The 18,898-nt window shown below is 43.6% G+C and overlaps 3 protein-coding genes across 4 annotated transcripts in view; 1 reads left to right on the forward strand and 2 right to left on the reverse strand.

Annotated features, from left to right (window-relative positions):
- LOC116746130 (C-C motif chemokine 4) overlaps positions 1-18,898 on the reverse strand; it is an 88,554-nt gene that overhangs the window by 34,600 nt on the left and 35,056 nt on the right. The gene's annotated exons all lie outside the window — the stretch shown is intronic.
- Positions 89-2,946, reverse strand: LOC116746162 (C-C motif chemokine 3-like). Its single transcript, XM_032617466.1, is given in 4 exon segments — positions 89-179; positions 548-687; positions 1,268-1,274; positions 2,906-2,946. Coding segments are annotated over 4 exon segments (279 nt in total).
- Positions 2,096-8,593, forward strand: LOC116746131 (C-C motif chemokine 3-like). Its single transcript, XM_032617412.1, has 4 exons — positions 2,096-2,251; positions 6,748-6,935; positions 7,586-7,700; positions 8,096-8,593. Exons 2-4 carry the CDS (start codon positions 6,869-6,871, stop codon positions 8,184-8,186), a joined length of 273 nt encoding a protein of 90 aa, XP_032473303.1. The 5' UTR covers positions 2,096-2,251; positions 6,748-6,868; the 3' UTR covers positions 8,187-8,593.

Consider the following 18,898-nt stretch of genomic DNA (forward strand, 5'->3'; position numbering starts at 1 on the left):
GAAGAGGTGCCTTTTGGAGTCCCAGGGTTACTGTCCTGCTCCCCCATCTGCCATAGATGTAACACCTTCCCTGAAGCTCCCAGGCCACTCAGGCACTCAGCTCCAGGTCAGTGATGTATTCCTGGACTCAGTCCTCATTGGGGTCGGCACAGACCTCCTGGCCTCTTTTGGTTTGGAAGCTGTGGAGAGGAGTGGAAGGATTACACACTGAGGAATCCCGCAGGGGAATCCTGGGCCCACTGTGACCCCTCCCTCCTTCTCTGCCCCAGACCTCTCAGAGCCTATCCACATGCTTTACATCATGTCCCTATTCTTGGGGTTTACAGAGCATCCCTGTGTCTCATACGGGGGTCCCCTGGGAAAGCCAACTTCCTGCTGTCACTCGTCCCTCTGCCTGGGGGGCAGACCCTCCAGGACTCTCTGCAGGCCCCAGAGCAGGTCAGAAAACACGGCAGTGGCCTCTTCTGGTGTCCTGAGCTCTGAGGAGGTGCCTCAGGCCAGACCCCCAGTCTGCTTCCCCAGGGTGGGCAAGGAAACTGGCCCTTACATGACATCGGGCTTTGAGCACTGGCGGCTGCTCTCATAATAGTCATCCATGAATTTACGCGGGATCTGCCAGGAGATGTAGAAGAAGCAGCAGGCAGTCGGGGTGTTGGCACCAACCGTGAGAAACAGGACAGACTGATCCTAAGTCCTTGTTCAGAGGAAAAGGTGAACCAGCTGCACCTGGAGGGCCAGGTGGACCTGAAGGAGACAGCGCTGCCAGAGGGGAGGATGATGGGCGGGGGGGATCCAGGAGGAAGTTGGCATTTCCTCTTTCCTTTGACATTTTTATTTCTGTGTCTCTCTTTCGGGGTTGTCTGTCTTGGTTTGGAGTCTCTGTGCCTCTCTATGGAGGATTTAGTTTTCTGAACAAACTAGTTCTTTTTCTATCTCACACTGGGGAGTCTCAACTGGATCCTTAAGGAGAGTGAAGGCCACACCACTGGGAGCCAGCTGGACACAGGTTCCACCTCTTGTCAGAATCCCATCTGGGTCTCATTTTCCCAGGAATCCCTCCCACTCTCTTCCAGAGCCGGAGATTAGAATTGCTAAAACCCCTTGAGAAGGGAAATTCTGCTCAGGAAACAGTGTCTGAAATCTCTCTGAAGTCGCCTACTTAGAGGGATCAGGAACAAGATTTTGGCACTGTGGCCCAAGCCGTGGTCAGAGAGTGGGGAGAGGGGGCGGCAGGGGACAGGGCAAAAGAAAGGGAGGACAGACTCACGGGGGGGCTGCGGAGAGGAGTGGGACAATCAGGGTGGCCCCGGGGACCTCCATGATGCCTGACAGCGGAGTGAGAGCCCAAGTGGTGGCCAAGAAGAGTTGGGACTTGGCGACTCGAAGCTGCAGCCTCCTTCTGGGGTCTAAGCCATGTCCCCTCTTTATAGGCAGCCTTGGGGCATTCGAAGATGGAAACTTGGGTAGACCAAGGGGGAAATTTTTTATCACTGTGTTGGGACCATGCAGCGAACTGCAGAAGCCAGGAAAGCTTTGGGTCGCCACAAAGGCTCAGGCTATTTGCAAGAATGGTTGTGTTGCTTACTTGATGGGGAAATGGTTTCCACAGTGAGAGAAGGTGAGAGGTTGGTGTGGCCCTGTGACCAGGTTAGGTGGTGCCTTCTCATGAGAGCAGATCTGTAGACCAAGCATCTCTCCCACAGGGCTGAACCATCTGATACTCACCCCAGCTGACGGCACAGCTGTGATGTAGATGATAATGCCACGGAGTCTTAAGAAGCACACCCCAAGGGGAAACCATAGCCTGGATGGAGACAGCAGAACTGGAGAAGCCTCAGCTACAGAAGGGGCCAGATTGGGGCTGGCCTTTCAGACTTTGGCTCAATCCTCAAACATTCTACCTTAAACTTTTGACGGCTGAAGCATCCATTTCAAAGACATCTATCTCAAATAAGCACATTGCCCAATACACAACTAGATAAAGGGCCAGGCTGCCCTACCCATGAAGCTCCCCTTTTAGAAAGTTCTGGGTGACCTAGATAACTGACCACTTGAGTGACCCCACTTTTCCCTTCCCTGTTGTAATTTCCTCTTTTATGTTTTAAATTCACCAATAAAGAGTGAACCCATGAAACCCTGGGCACCCCGACCCTCGCCCCAATAAAAGCAGAACCCCAGGTCCGAGCTCTCTTTTTCTCTACTGGCAACCTCGCCGTGTGGCCCCAGCAGTGCCGTGTACCTTCCAGGACCTGTGAGTAACAATTCTTGTCTTTTCAAAGTCCCCTGATGTTTGTTGCTGAGGTGTGTCTTGCAGTCATAATAAGAACCACAGTGGCTGGTCCAGCCTCAACATTGGCTCTGGTCAGGGAAATGTCTGTGGGGCTCCCACAAGGAGTACAGCCCAGGTGAGATCCTGCAGGGCATTCTGAACTGTAGCACCACCATCAACAGGCTGAGACTGACACAGAACAGCTGGTCCCTGGCTTAACGGGGCTTACCGGGAGCTAATATGATGAGCCTTAAAATGTTGTTACCCTTTGAACAGCAAAGCTCTCTGTCAGGGATCTATCCTATGGATATAAACACAGAGATGACATCGTAGGCATCATGGTGTTTGTCACAGCTTATTTATAACAATTAAAAGATGAGCTACAGTTAAGCACATGATGGTGTATTCACCTCTTGCAATAATAATTCGCCCTTAGAAACTGTGAAAGTAAAGAAATTTTAAAAGGAAGTCCTCGTTATTTAAAAATCCTAGAACATTTCCTGTTTCCTTATTGTAAAGTCAAGCTGGCATTTCCAGGGTTTGCCTGGCAGCTCAATAATGTCATCAAGGACCCCCTTCTTAAACATATCCCCTTGCCCCATCATTTCATTGGCTTTTCTTCTTTGGGCTTGTTACCTCATGGTGATGAAATGGTGGCTGCTGCTCAGGTATCCCATCTTCACAAAAAGTCTCAACCACAGGCATAGGAGGGAGTCTCACAGGAGTAGAGAAAAAGCAGTGTTGCTAGTGTTTTTAATTCAAATTGGTTTTTTTAACATAATTTGTAATGTGAACCGTAGATGACCCTCAAAAGTGGTAAAAGCTAATTTTAACTATATATAAAATACAGAAAAGAAAAAAAAACTTGTTTCATTTCTGAAATCTGGGTAAGCATGACAAGTGCAAGTAAGGATGTAGGAGGCTTTTGTCCACATTCTTCCTGTCTTATTGTGGCATAAATGTATTCCGAGGCATAATCTGAGTAAAATTACATTCCTTAAAGGTAGGAAAAATTCTATTACCCAAACCTAACCACTATTAATTTGGTTTATTTCTTTCAAGTGCATTTTCCCCTAGGCTTATGATAGTTCCATTTACTTACTTGCTTTTTTTTACCTCTTTTTACTATGTGTCTGCGAGGGGAAGGGACATTACTGTAGTCATGATGTGGATGCAATTTTGTATTTTTCTTATTTATACCTAACATTACAAGACTTTTCCAAATCATTCCAGTATTTTTAAGAGCTGCCTAATTTACTCAACCATCAGCCTAGTGCATTTATATTATCATGTACTATTGTAGCACATTTGGACTGGCTCCAATTTTTAACTGCTATAAATAAACTGCACCAAACATCTATATGCATAAAACTTTCTCCATAAATGAAGTTTTTTTCCATAGGATATTTTCCTAGCTGTAGACTTTCTGAGTCAAAAAAATAAGAACAATTGAGGCTCCTGATCTATAGAGGCACCCTATATCTAACGCATGTTCATTTCTATACCCTATTGTTCAACCCAGTGACGACACATTGTAGGGACTTGTGAATGTTTGATGATTGAAACGGTCATAAAAAAAAGCTGATCTCATCTCTCTTGTCATGCCTGTAGCCCAGGCTTCTCCAATTCCATTCTGTCCATCTGGGCCTGGATCAAACATGGCTCAGGCTACTTTAGACTCTGTGGCATCATTAGATATGTCATGGTCAAAACACCTGTGAAGAACATTAGAAATGTTCTTCGGAACACTTCGGAATGGTATGGGCCATAAAGAACTGTTCTTGGTAGAAAGAACCAGCTAAGCTTGGTCCCCCAGTGACAACAACTCCTGTCTTCCCCCGTTTTCGGTGAATCACTTCCTTAGAAGCACTCTGAGCAACATGACGTCACGGCCCTTTCCACCCAGGGTGCGGTTTTCATTGCGATTTGTGTGCTCACGGTGCTGGGGCATTACCCATAAATGTCACCCTGTATGATCAGAAGAGCTGTAGCAAAGCATCAGATCTGCTCTGTGGGTGAAACCATTAATCTCTAGATCTTTCCATGTACTTATAGCTCTAATCCTAACATCATGTCACCTCCTATCACTGTCCAAAACATTTCCAGCCAATCAGCCCCAACAAGTGAGCAACTGAGCTCTATCTTGGATGCCCTGAACCTCCGTGTGACCCCAGGGACCCCGACATGTGCAACTCATAACACGACACCATGCGACAACTTCCGATCTGGTCATCCCCAGCCTCCAGCTTCTCGTGCTTCAGAGTTGCCTATAAAGGGACAAGGATACAGGATGGACTCCAGAAGGATGGAGGCAGCAGCAAGTGCCCAGTCCTATCTTGGCTTTGCCCTCTGCCTGCCCATCACTGATGAGTTCCCCATGGCTGCCCTTGTTCACCATCTCCTCACCACGGCCCTCAGCTCACAAGTCTTGTCTGTATCGCAAGACTCTCTGCACCCTCATCCTTTCTCCCTTTTAGAATTGTTTCCCAATGCTCTGGATGGATGTCTAAACCATATTACTTAAGCCCTATGGTTGAGATTCCTTACGTGAAAGCAAAGAATTCACAGAAGTTTTCAAAATATTCTGAACTATTTCCCAAGAAGTTTTAGCTCTCCTAGCCTCTGTATCTAAAAGGCAGAAGAGGACTAGGACCCATTTTTAGTGAGGAAAACTGAGGTCTAATGCAGCCATTAACAAGATGCAAATGCCAGGTCCAGCTGGTTCCTAGGATGAGCCAAATGATATATTCCCTCAGCTCTCCCAGGGAGCTCCACACTTTGGGTGATGCACAGAAGGTGGTATCTTGCTGGGAAACGTCTCTGTGCACCAGATGAAGTTCCCCCGAAAGAGATGGAACAAGGGCTCACTGTTCCTATAGCTATATTCCCTGAAGAGGGAGCCAGAGACTGAGAACAAGACAGGCAGAGATTCAAAACAAAAATTCAAGGTAGGGACTTCCCTGGTGGCGCAGTGTTTAACAATCCACCTGCCAATGCAGGGGACAGGGGTTCAATCCCTGGTCCGGGAAGATCCCACATGCCACGGAGCAACTAAGCCTGTGTGCCACAACTACTGAGCCTGTGCTCTGGAGCCTGCAAGCCACAACTACCGAAGCCTGTGGGCCTACAGCCCGTGCTCTGCAACAAGAGAAGCCACCACAGTGAGAAGCCCGCACACTGCAACGAAGAGCAGCCCCGTCACCGCAACTAGAGAAAGCCCGGGCGCAGCAACAAAGACCCAACACAGCCAAAAATAAATAAATTAATTATTTTTTTTAAATTCAAGGAAAAGAAGAAATGCTTAGTTTCCTCGCTTCGTTTGTGCCCTACTCTGCAGCCCTGAGCTCTGACATCTCCACCAACTTCTAGGTGGCCCCCTCCCAGGGTAGAAAAAATTGATTTGGCTTTTCTAGGGCTCTTGATTGCCACTTCATGGTTAGGGCAGACACCTCAGTGCCTGCTGCTTCTCTTATTTCTCTCCAGATCTGTCACAAATTTGTTCATGGTCATGGTGACACACACAGCCAGTTTTCCTACCCTGGTATAATATCGGTATCACTTCTCCTTCCTAGAGACAGGCAGGGCTTGTGGAGGAGAGCCAACCCATGGGCCATGGGGTGAGGGGCAGACAGGCATATTTCTTTCTGGTTTTTTCTTCCTCTTCTCAGGATTTTTTTTTGCATCTTGCTTGTTAATATTTAATATTAAAAATTAAGTCTTTTCATGTCATTCTATTTGTTTAAGAGGCTGGCACTAGGCTCTTAAACATTAACCATTATGTCTATCAGTGGGTTTACTTTATCATTCCAGCACTGTAGAATATGTAGTTTGGTGTCAATTATTTGATCATAGATAAGCTGCACCAAATAACAGTGTCCTTACAATTTTCCATGTTTTGTGAGTTCATTTCCGTAGGATAGGTTCTGAAAAAATAGAATTTCTGGCTCAAATAATACGGACATTTTTAAGGCTGGACCCTTAGCCAGTGTTAAATCCAGACTTCATTGTAGGTATGTGGTGAGTATTTGACAAATAGACCATTACTGGAAAGTGAATCCTTATTTCCACCATTCTTGTACCTCCAGCCTTTCCAATTCAGTTCTTTCCATCTAGGGTGCGCTTAAGCTTGGCGTATCCTTCTTGAGACTCAGTGGCATTTTTACACTTAGGACAATTGTGGGAGTCCATCAGAGCATCCTGCTCTATGGAAGAAGGCCGTGATCACTCAATACAGAGAGATATCTGTCACGTGGAAAGGAAACAGCTAAGCATGATCCCTGGGCGATGCCAACTCCTGGTCCCCCATCTGGAGAAACAGCTTCCTCATAAGCACCCAAGCAAATTGGCAATTGAACCATTGCTAGGTGCACCCAAAACCTCTCTAGTAACCACAGGCAACGCTGGGTTATACAACTCAAACGACACCACTACACTTAAAATTCCTTGTTTAGGCACCTCCGATTTTTATGTTCCCGCAGCCCAGGACCACCTATTAAAAGGAGCGAAGATAGCTCACATTCCAGAAGGAGGCCAGCAGTAGGGAGTTCCCAAGCCCCGTCTCAGCTCTGTCCACACTCTTCTGCTTGCCTGTCTCGCATCATGAAGGTCATCGTGGCTACCATCTTTGTCCTTCTCTGCACCATGGCCCTCTGCTGCTCTGCGAAAGGTAAGTCTGTTACCTGCCCTCCTTTAATCCTTGCTACCCACACTCTGGTCTGAAGTCTAGCCCAAGTGCTGTGGCCTAAGAACCCCCACGTGAAATTAAAGAACCTCAAATGGGGTTTCAAAAATGACATGGTTGTTTTCTTCAAGAAGGTTTGAAAGCTTCCATTGATTTGGGCTTCAGGATGGAGTTAGGAGAGGTTTTATCCTAGCTTTTGGATGAGAACATTGAAGTCTAATACATTTGCTTATTAGCATGAGGTAGAATCCAGGTCTATTTAGATCCTGGTGGTAAGTTTCAGAATCCCAATTCAGCGATTCCCAAGAGTTGTGAAAATCATTCGTACTTTAACTCAGCCATCTTATCCTTCAATTGATCAGAAAAAAATTCCACAAAGAGAGTTAGGAGGGGGGAGTAGACTCTCCAGGGCTTAGTTCCCTGTAGAAAAAGATAGAGACCAAAATGGAGTGACAAGACCCAAAAACAAGACGAGGGAAATTAATGAGAAACAAACAAACGAAAGAATCAAATGCTTTCCGGTTTCCTCTACCCGCAAACCTCAGCTCTGAGCTACGCTGTCTCTCTCCACTTCTTCCTGATCCTCTGGGGCTTGCCTGTACTCCTGAGTAACTGTTGTTCTGGCTTCCCCACAGAAAGGGTTTACACCGCACCCACCTGCTGCTTCACCTACACCTCCCAGAAAATCCCCCGCAGAAAAGTGGTTAACTTTTTTAAGACCAGCAGCCAGTGCCCCAGACCTGGTATCATGTAAGTGTCAGTCCTCCTGCTCAGCCCTGGGGAGACACAGGATGTGGGGGTGGGGGGAGTATCCACAGGAGTCAGAGCAGGGAGCAGATCTCAAGCGTACCGGCCTGTGGATAAGGAGCCATCCTGGGAAGGCGCCCAGCCCTCTGGGGGCTTTCTGTGCATGCAGGACACACAGAGAGAGGCCACTGGGCTGTTTCCTGACGAGGGATGGGGCCTGCCGAGAGCCAGGGAGGATGTGGCCAGAAGTAGAGGGAAGAGAGGAGAGAAAGAGACAGCAGAAAGGAGATGACCTGAGGTTATCTCCATAAATCCCATAGGGATGAAGATGAAAGGGCCACAGGTGGTCAAGAACATCCTTACTCATTCTCTATATAATACTTCTGCCCTCTCCACAGCTTATTCACCAAAAAGGGCTCATACACCTGTGCCAATCCCACCGATGACTGGGTCCAGCAATACTTCAGGGACCTGGAGAAGAGCCCCTGAGTGGTCCAGAAGGAGCCTGTTAGAGGTGTGGGTAGATTGGGCAGCAGGGACCTGAACCAGGGGACTGCAACCCCAGAAGTTCCCTCTCCTATGAGTCCCTCTCCCCTCCACTAACCACATTCTGAAAACTTTCTTTAATTTAGTTAAGCTAGTTAAATAGTGTATATCATTTTATTCATTTGATGCTTTCTCTGAGAAATCATATGACACCCTCTCATTCCCAAGCCCCTTCCCAGTCAATCACACAGTGGTTGACTCACGTTTGGGATGATGGTGAATGAGTGTACTGCTGTATCTGGGTAGACATTGGATCAAACCCAACAACAGATGCTTACTGAGTTTTTATGAGCCTTTTACTCTGTTCAAAATGTCAGAATAATAAAGATTCTTTTTGTTTCCTAAATATATCTTGGACTACTGGTTATTCTTTTTTTCCCCTGACAAATCAGTTTCATTGGTTGGAAAGAATAAGAGAGAATGATTAGAGGCATCTGAGTAGAAAGGGAAGGCAAGAGAATGAGGATATGTTATCCCAACAATACCAGGCTTTATACCAGGGAACCATTTCCCATAGACTAAAAAAGAAGAAAAGGGCTTCCCTGGTGGCGCAGTGGTTGGGAGTCCGCCTGCCGATGCGGGGGACGCGGGTTCGTGCCCCGGTCTGGGAGGATCCCACATGCCGCGGAGCGGGTGGGCCCCTGAGCTGTGGCCCCTGGGCCTGCGCGTCCGGGGCCTGTGCTCCGCGGTGGGAGAGGCCACAGCAGTGAGAGGCCCGTGTACCGCAAAAAAAAAGAAAAAGAAAAGTATTAAAAACAAATGCAAATTTATATGCACCAGGGAAATCCATCACTTACATTGCACCAAAGCAAAGTATTCGATCATGCATATTTATGTATTTTCATAAATTCAGCATTCTTAAGAATAAAGACTAACAGTTTTTGAGGACTTACTATGAACCACAGACTGTACTAAGGGATTTACATGCATTGTCTCTTCTTCAAAATCACTGTGTTGTGTATACTGATTATCTTCCTTTGACATATGAGAAAACAGAGTTTCAGTGAGCTTTCCCAAGGTCACACAGCTAGTAACTTTGTGGTCAAACCTGCAGAGGAGAGCAAGTCCCACACTCTTAATTAAACACTAGGAAGTTGTCTCTCAGTGTTCCACCTGAAGCAGAGTTACCAGGAATGCACAATTCTCTAATAAGAGACAGCCTACCTCAGCAAATGAGAAGTAAGGATTTATTGGTTTAAGACCCCAGAGAGGACAGAAACCCAGAGATGTGAGCCTGGCACTGAGACCTCTTCTAGACTGAGGATGTTTGCAATTCAGAAGAGGTGGCTAAGAAGATGAGCTGAACATTTCTCAGCCTTGCCAGGCTGGAGGAAAACAAAGTCCAGGTTTGCCCAAGCGAAGTAACTGTAAGAAACCTTCCTCTGTTTGGGCTGATGGCTTAGGAGTAAAAGTAAATTAGAAGAGAACCATCCCTTGAACAGACAGGAGGCCAGCTCCAGTCACCTGGGTGGTTTAGAAAATCTCAAACTCTGAAATGTTTTTAAACATGATCCCAGATGTTAATGCTAATGCCTTACAAAGAAGCTTGAGCTTTTTGGCAAGGAACTGGAAACTATAATGAGTATTACTGCAGATTTGTAAAAGTCAGAAATAAATTCTGGAACCGAAAAATGCAAAAACTGAAATAAAAACTCAAGAGCAGATTAAACCCAACTGAAGAAATATCAGTAAATTTAAAACATATCAAAGTGAAGCAAGGAGAAACAGAAGAATAAAAAAATTACAAAAAAGAAGATAAGAGAACATAGAGGATAGAGTAAGGCACCTGTCATCTGGTTAATTGGAATCTCAAAATGAGAGGAGAGAGAGAATAAGACAGCAAATGGATCTGAAGGGATAATGGCTAAAAAGTTTTACAAAACTGATGAAAGATATAATTCTGAAGATTCAAGGAGGGAAGGAGGGAAGGCATCATACCCGTTGCTATCAGTGGGCCAAGTTTTGTGACAGCCACTCCTACCATCAGTCCTAGCCTACAGAGGAGAAATACAACTGATGCTGGTGCCTGTCTCACCAGTGAATCCTTATGGCTTTGATGAATAGTGTGTTCTCTGGGACTTCCCATGGAACATAATCTGGTGGGTCTTTCAGCCTCACATGGTATATCTACTCCAGCATGCCCACTTCCATGGTCATTTTCATCCCTTCCTTCTCCATCTGTCATGGCAATTCAAGTATTTTAACTTCACTCAGCATGAACTATTGCTTTCTCCAGGCTTCTGGAGCTTTCCTGGCTGCAAATTTGCACCAACCTCTGGGATCCTTGCCAGGAAGTTATAGCCTATATCCAGAAAGAGAACCCCCTGGTCAATAAGCTCCCTCAATCCATTCTTGTGTTCCAGCTTCCTTGATCAAGCATCCTCAAAATCCAAACCCAAGGTAATCTCCCAGCTCAGGCTGATACATGCTTGCTAAATTTTGCTGTTCCTTTGGAGTATAGTCCCTTTTCTCCCTTATCAGAAATATAATTTACTGACATGAGAAGTCTATGTAACAAAAATGTATGGAAAATATGAATGGTGTTATTTCTATTAAGGAATTAACATCAGTAATTTAAATCCTTTGCAAAAAAAAAATCTTCTTACCTATTTGGCTTCAAAAGCAAGTTCTACCAAATAATAATGGAAGAGATAATGGCGAAAGAGTAACTTTTTAACAAATGGTGCCAGAGAAACTGGACATCCATAGAACAAAATCAAACAAACAAAACCAAAAAACCTTGACCTTAACTTCACATCTTACACAAAAATTTACTCAAAATGGATCATGGACTAAAATGTAACACATAAAACTACAAAACTTTTAGGAAAAAACATAATAAAAAATCTTTAGGACCTAAGACAAGGCAAAAAGTTCTCAGCTTTGATACCAAAAGCACAACCCATAAAATGAAAAACTGATAAATTGGACCTCATCGATTTTAAACTTTTGCTCTTCAAAACACCCAGTCAAGAAGATGAAAAGACAAGCTATAGAATGGGAGGAAATGTCTACAAACCACATATTTGACAAAGGCCTTGACTTGTATTTGGAATATATAGAGAATTCTCAAATCTCAACAGTAAACAAACAATCCAATTAGAAAATGGACAAAAGTCATGAACAGACATTTCATTGAAGAGGATATACAGATGGCAAATAAGCAATGGTTTTGTGATTTTTTTTAATCCTTATTTTTTAAAGACAAAGGTTGAAATAGTGCAGTAGGCAGAATAATGACCCCCCTCCCAAAGAGGTCCACGTCCTAATCTCTAGAACCTGTGCTCTAGAGAACCTGTAACCTATGTTACATTACACAGCAAGGAGGAACCAAGATTGCTATCAACTGACTTTGAGATGGGGAGATTACCCTGCATTATCTGCGTGGGCCCAATGTAATCACAAGGATCCTTATAAGGGTGGCAGGAGTGTCAGAGTCGGAGTGATGCAATGTGAGAAAGACTTGACCAGAAATTGCTGGCTACAGATAAGGAATGTGGGCGATCTCTAGAAGCCAAAAAAGACAAGGAAATGGATCCTCTCTTGGAGCCTCCAAAAAGGAAGGCAGCCCTGCAGACACCTTGATTTTAACCCAGAGAGACCCATTTCAGACTTTTGAAATAAATTTGTGTTGTTTTAAGCCACTAAGTTTGGGGTCATTTGTTACAGCAGTAACAAGGGTCTAATACAACTGAATCACTGTGCTGTACACCTGAATCTTAGACGATATTATAAATCAACTACATTGATTTAATCAACTTCAATTAAAATTTTTTACAATACATAAACATAAAAAATAAGAAGCTAATACAAATACTTACAGATAAAATGATACTATGGTGCTTTTAAAACATGGCCAAGATTTTTTTGACATTCCTCTCATGGAGAGGTAGGAGTCTAGTTCCCCTCTCCTTGAATCTGGACAGGCTTGTGACAACTTTGACCAATAGATTATGTTGGAAGAGGTACAATGGGATTTCTGTGGCTAGGTCATAAAAAGCTATTCAGCTTCCACCTTATTCACAAGGAACAGTCATCTTTTACCCCTAAGACTGCCATCTGGAAGGGCCACATATACACAGCTCCAGTTGACAGTCCCAGGTGAGCCTGTCCTGCAACTGTCCTAGCCCAGGCACCAGACATGACCAAGGAAGCTATGTTAGAAGTGGATCTTCCAGCCCAGATGGTGAGGGTTATCTTTAAACTGGACTGCTTGTGGCATCGTCATACATATCACACCTATGCAGTCAAGTCAGTTGTGAAAGAACATCAGCACCTTCTGCTCTGTGGGGGAGCAACCGTCAGCACACATTTCACAGATATATCTGTCCTTGAAAGGAGGCCTGTCGCAATACAAGCTCCTGGCCACCCACTAAGGATTCTTCAGAAGGACCTCAGGAAACAAATAATTTCATCAGAAGTGTCCCCAACCAATGGAGAAATCCAGTTATTCATGCAGATGCTCTGAACCCCTCTGTTAACCGAAGGGTGTTGACAACCCTGAGTTGTGCAACTCACAGCATGACACCAACACTATACTAAATATTCCCCTCCAGTCACCCCCGGTTTCCATCTTCCAAGAAAAATGGCCACGGCTTGAACCCAACGCGGTCTCCCTTTCAAAAGTGCCCAGGCTATCATATTCTACCAAGTGGTTCAGGGAGAAAGAACAAGGCAGGCTAATTCCACTTTATAAATAAGATAATTGAGGCCATATTCACTGAATAATTGGCAAGAGGCATACTCCAGGTCTAGTTATTTCCCATTGGTGCAGGTAAGTTTAGATTCATGTCAGCTATTCCCAAAAGCCCTGTTGTTGTGGAGACATAAGAGATATCTCAGGTTTGATCTCTGTCGTTTTGTGACATCATGGGCTAGATGAAATTCCCTCCTCCAAAAGATGGTAGGCATTTTAGTGAGCTAAGTCCCCTAAAGAGTAAGAATAAAAGCCAAAATGGAGAGATAGAGAGGGAGTGAGGGGAAATTTACCAGGAAAAACCACATGTCCCAGTTCATTTAAGTTCCCCAATTTTAAGAAATGTTATGTCTTTCTAGTTCCTTCTGACCTTTTGTGGGTGGAAGGCAAGGAGAAGTTGATGTCGTTCGGCTTTCGAATGATTCAGTGTTTTGCTGTGCCTTCTCCTCAGCTTCCTGCTGATTTTGTAGCAGCCGCCAGTGCTCTAAGCCAATGTCGTGTAAGGGCCGCTCGTCCTGCTTATTCTTGGGATGACAAACTGGGAAGCCCCATAGAGGGGAGCTGTCTGCGTGAGTATAGAGAAGTAGACTGGGCACCATGGTAGAAATACTGTCTCTGAGTCCATCACAGATACAGAAGAGACTCTGAGGTGTTTTCTGAGCCAGTCCAGACCCAGCACGGAACCAGGAAGAGTTGGCCAAGTGCAAAAAGAAGAGAGCAGCAGGAGGGTGGAGGGGCAATATAGGAGTAGGGGTTTAAGAGGTACAAATAAAATAAGGTACAAGGAGAGGAGAAACATATGGACACCGAGGGGGGAAAGCGGGGTTGGGGGGGGTGGTAAAAAAAAATAATAATAAAAGATCTTGTACCACTGTCTCAAAAAAAAAAAAGCTACAAGGGTATATTGTACAATGCAGAGAATATAGCCAACATTTTATAATAACTATAAATGAAGTATAACCTCAAAATTGTGAATCACTGTTCTGTATACCTGTAACTTGTATAATATTGAACAGCAACTATGCTTCAATAAAAAATAACTAAATGCCAAAAAGAAGAGAGAGCAGGAGGGAAGCTATTTGAGGAGATCCCCATGAGAGAGTCAAGGAAATTGGGGTTCCTGAGGTATGAGAGCTGATTGCTGAGAAAGTGACAGATCCTGAGATGTCAAGTCAGAAAGAATGAAGGGGTCATCATGGCCAAGAAATCTCCCTGCTGGTTGCGTCCTTAATCATTCTGCTCTTCTTCATAGCTTCCATACTAAAAGAGATCAGCTGGTCTGTGCCAACCCCAGTGATGTCTGGGTCCAGGATTACATCAAGAGCCTGGAGTTGAATCTGAGGGGTCCGGAAAGAAAGAGCCAAATCCATCAGTAGGTTAGGAAGCAGAAACCTGAGCCAGAAGAATGGGACCCAGCAACTCTCTTTTATGGGTCTAAACCCCACCTCCTACTAACCAAACTCTGGAGTCTTCCATGTTTAAATTTTAATTTATTTAAATTATTTCATCTTTATTAATGTAATTCAAAATTGGAAATATGTTTTCTACTGAATGTTTTCTCCAAGAAATCACATAGTACATACTTGTTCAAGGTGATGTTGGGTGCTTGTGCTAAATCTTCTCTCTAGATATTGGGCCAAATCCATCAACAAACAAGACTTTATAAATATTCATTTTTCAACAAATATTTGGACTTTGCACTATGTTATAACCCTTTGAATAATGAAGATACTTCTATTTATTTAAAGGTAAGCCTTGGGAGGGCTTCCCTGGTGGCGCAGCGGTTAAGAGTCACCTGCCAATGCAGGGGACACGGGTTGGAGCCCTGGTCCAGGAGGATCCCACATTCCGCGGGGCAACTAAGCCCCTGCGCCAAAGCTGCTGAGCCCGCGCTCTAGAGCCTGTGAGCCACAACTGCCGAGCTCATATGCCACAACTGCTGAAGCCCGGGCGCCTCCACCACAGGAGAGGCCGCCTCAATGAGAGGCCCATGCACCGCAACGAGGAGTGGCCCCGGCTTGCCACAGCTAGAGAAAACCCGCGCTCAGCAGGAAGGACACAACACAGCCAAGAATAAATGAATAAATAGATGGATTTATAAAATAAAGAAATAAATAAAATGAAACGAAAGTAAGTCTTGGACTTCTGGCCATTATGTTGTTTCCTTGATCATCAATAATTCTGATTGAGAAGAATGAAAGGGGAAGTTTAGGAAAATTGGAAGAGTGAGAAAAGACAAAAAAAGAGAAGACATGCCACCTTAATGACATTATGCCTTACGATGGAGACAGCATCCTAGAAAGCTAAAGCCAAAATATTATGTTATAAATTAAACTGTAATTTCTGCTTCCTAAAATAAAATCAGCACTTTACATGAACAAAAAAGCAAGACATTCCTTCATGTGCACCTTTGCTTTTTGAAAAAAAATAAATCAATCTTTCTTGAGAAAAATGACATTTATTCAGAGTCTAATATGAATTAAGAATTTTCATAGACACACAGACATAGAAAACAAACTTATGGTTACCAACGGGGGGAAGGGGGTGAATAAATCAGGAGTTTGGGATTAACAGATACACACTCCTATATATAAAATAGATAACCAACAAAGACCTACTGTGTAGCACAGGGAACTATACTCAGTCTTTCTTAATAAGCTATAAGGGAAATAATCTGAAAAAGAATATATATATATATATATATATATATATATATATATATATATATAAAACTGAATCACTGTGCTGTACTCCTGAAACTAACACAGCACTGTAAATCAACTCTACTTCAACTAAAAAATGAATAAAGGAAATGTGGTATATAAAAATAGTAATTTTCATGTATTGGCTCATTTCATCCTCAAAATGTTACTACGATGCAAATGCTGTTGCTCCTCCAGTTGACAGATGAGGAGACAGAAGTTCAGAGGGTTTAGATTAACTTCCTTATGGCTATGTAGTTAGCAGTGTTGGATAAACCTGGGTCCATCCATGTCACGTGGTCTTAACCATCAGATCCCTGTCTCTCAAGGTGTTGTTCCACCTGGCACAGATTTAACCTGACATTCCCTGTTCCCTGATGTTGCTACTCGGCTTCCAGCTAACCAAGAGATCATCTACTTGGGTGGGCAAAGGCAAGACGGTTCAAGTCCCTCTACCTCTTATGGCATCTTCACTTTGCTCAGGCTTATCGAGCAAAAGTCAGAGTGTAGGCAAAGTCTCTCTGCTTGCCATCTCTCTCCCTTCCCCTTATCCCTACTCAGGTACACTCAGGGCATATCAGCAAATACACTGTTTGTGTTGACTCCACCTAGGTATTGAGAAGACTCCCTCCTTCTTTGATGGCACCTCCAATCTCTACAAGTATTTCCCTTGGAGTTCTCTCATTTGCTTTTTTTTTTTTAATTTATTTATATTATTTATTTTATTTTTGACTGCATTGGGTCTTTGTTGCTGCATGCAGGCTTTGTCTAGTTGCGGTGAGCGGGGGCTACTCTTCGTTGCGGTGCGCGGGCTTCTCATTGCGGTGTCTTCTCTTGTTGCGGAGCACGGGCTCTAGGCGCGTGGGCTTCAGTAGTTGTGACTCGTGGGCTCTAGAATGCAGGCTCAGTAGTTGTGGCGCACGGGCTTAGTTGCTCCGTGGCATGTGGGATCTTCCCGGACCAGGGCTCAAACCCATGTCCCCTGCATTGGCAGGCAGATTCTTAACCACTGCACCACCAGGGAAGCCCCTCTCATTTGCTTTTATGGGAGTAGTGAAGCAATAACATTCCCTACCCTGGGCAATGATTCTCTCCTCTCCCTTCTCTTCAATCTCCTGCTTCAGTAGACTGGAGGGATGTAACGAGGTATAGGGCTAGTCCTGCCAACTCCAGGGATATCGTCTGTGGAGGGGGTATATGGAAAGGTCTTTTTTGGATGAGACAACAGCGTTTTGAAGTAGGATAAATCCCAACCAACATCTTATTAAATTACACAGAAAATTTCAGTAAGATGGAGGGGAGTGACACTGCCTAGGGCTGGAAAATAAAGGAGAATAAGTACTCATAAGACTACACCAGAGGGACTTCCCTGGTGGCCACAACCACAACTAGAGAAAGCCCATGAGCAGCAACAAAGACCCAGCACAGCCATTAATTAATTAATTAATTAATTAATTTAAAAAAAAGATTACACCAGAACTCTGCAACTTAGATAAGAAATCACAAGTATGGTCCCAACTTTAGAAAAGATATACACAACTTGTATAATGGTTAATATTCTTCACATATCAAGAAAAAATAAGAAAAATAACAAATATATTACATACTTAAGTGTATTGAATATATAATTTTGCTTCTAAAAGACATTAAAGTTTCCCCTTTTCCCATTATATTTCCTTCCTGCTATTAGAACTGAAAATAAATGTTCATCCAGAGGAGGTCTTGGTGGCACTGAATAAAGCAAGTCGCCAGGGAGGTTGGGGTGCAAATGAAGAATGAGCTCCATGCCAAGTTCTCCTATCTGCAGACACGGTCAAGATTCCATCCACATCAGGACCCTTACATTTGCTCCCTCAGACCTCCCACTATTTTTATCTCTTATGTCCAAAGACTTGTACACAAATGTTTGTGAGAGTTTTATTCAAAATATCCCCAAACTTCATTCAAAATAGAACTCAAATATTCAAGTGGTGGATGGATAAGCAAATTGTGGTACAGTCATTCTGCTATAACATGAAACGTACATTCCTAAAAATCACTGCACTATAAGAAATCATGCAATAAAAACTGCAGGGTTACGGGAAAATAGGGTTGAGGTACAACACTCAAACAGTTCATCAGTGACACACTGAAAAAACAGGAATCTAATAAAAATGATAGCACAGTTTTACACATGTTAAATAGTTACCATAAATACTACAATAAATATGGCACTTTACTTTGAAAAAGACCTGAAGTTTGCTTGTGGCAGTGAGAGTCAGAGGGTTACAGCTTGTGAGTGATTGTAAAGTGGTAGAAAGAGGGTTGTCTGAAGCCAGAAAGTTGTAACTCCAGTTGTGGATGAGTATGGCTCATAACGCATGCAGTGAACAGAGGTAGCTAGTAGGTATTTGAGGGGTGTGTGTGCGCGTGTGTGTGTGTTGTGTATTCCTATGAGGCTTGTTCACCTGATGTTTTTCACGGATAAAATCACATGTAAGCAAATGGAATAATCTGTGTTATGCTCAACTTGTTTCCTAATATTTTAATCATATCGGAATAAATTCACATCTTCTAAACAAGCATTATAGCAGAACTGACTATACATCCATACAATGGGATATTACTCAGCAATAAGAAGGAGCCAACTACTGATACATGCAACAACATGGATAAAGGTCACAAGCATAATATTAAGAATCCAGACTGAAAAGTCTATGTATCAAATTATTTTACTTACATAGTATTATGGAAAAGATGAAATTATAGGGACAGAAATCTGATCAGTGGTTGCCAAGGACTGGGGATGAGGGAAGGCGACTGAGTGAAAAAGGGGGCAGAAAAGAACTTTTTGGCGTGATGGAAATGCCTTAAATCTGGATTGTGGTGATAGTTACATGATTTTATGCAGTTGTCAAAACTCATCAAACTGTACCCTTAAAAATGATCAATTTTATATGTATTTAAACTATATCTCAATAAACATGATAATACACACATACTCATAAGAAGGCTACAAATGGAAAAAACAAAGCAAAATGAAGTAAACCCCAAAAAGCAAACTTCTGAACTTTAACTTCTAATAGCCATGTGTGGGTTAGCATAATATATTAGAATTCCAAGGAGCTCCAGACACAGAGCAAGCCTGCACACATCTGCCATCTCTTTCCTACAAGTTGTCTTCAAGACCATGATTAGCATACTAAAAGCTAGGGGCAGCAGATCTGAAAGAGAACCTCTTGAAATGTGTTGGACTCCCAGCAAGCTCGAAGCAACTA

Source organism: Phocoena sinus, chromosome 20 (genome assembly GCF_008692025.1).
Source record: "Phocoena sinus isolate mPhoSin1 chromosome 20, mPhoSin1.pri, whole genome shotgun sequence".
In the NCBI taxonomy this organism is placed as follows: domain Eukaryota; kingdom Metazoa; phylum Chordata; class Mammalia; order Artiodactyla; family Phocoenidae; genus Phocoena; species Phocoena sinus.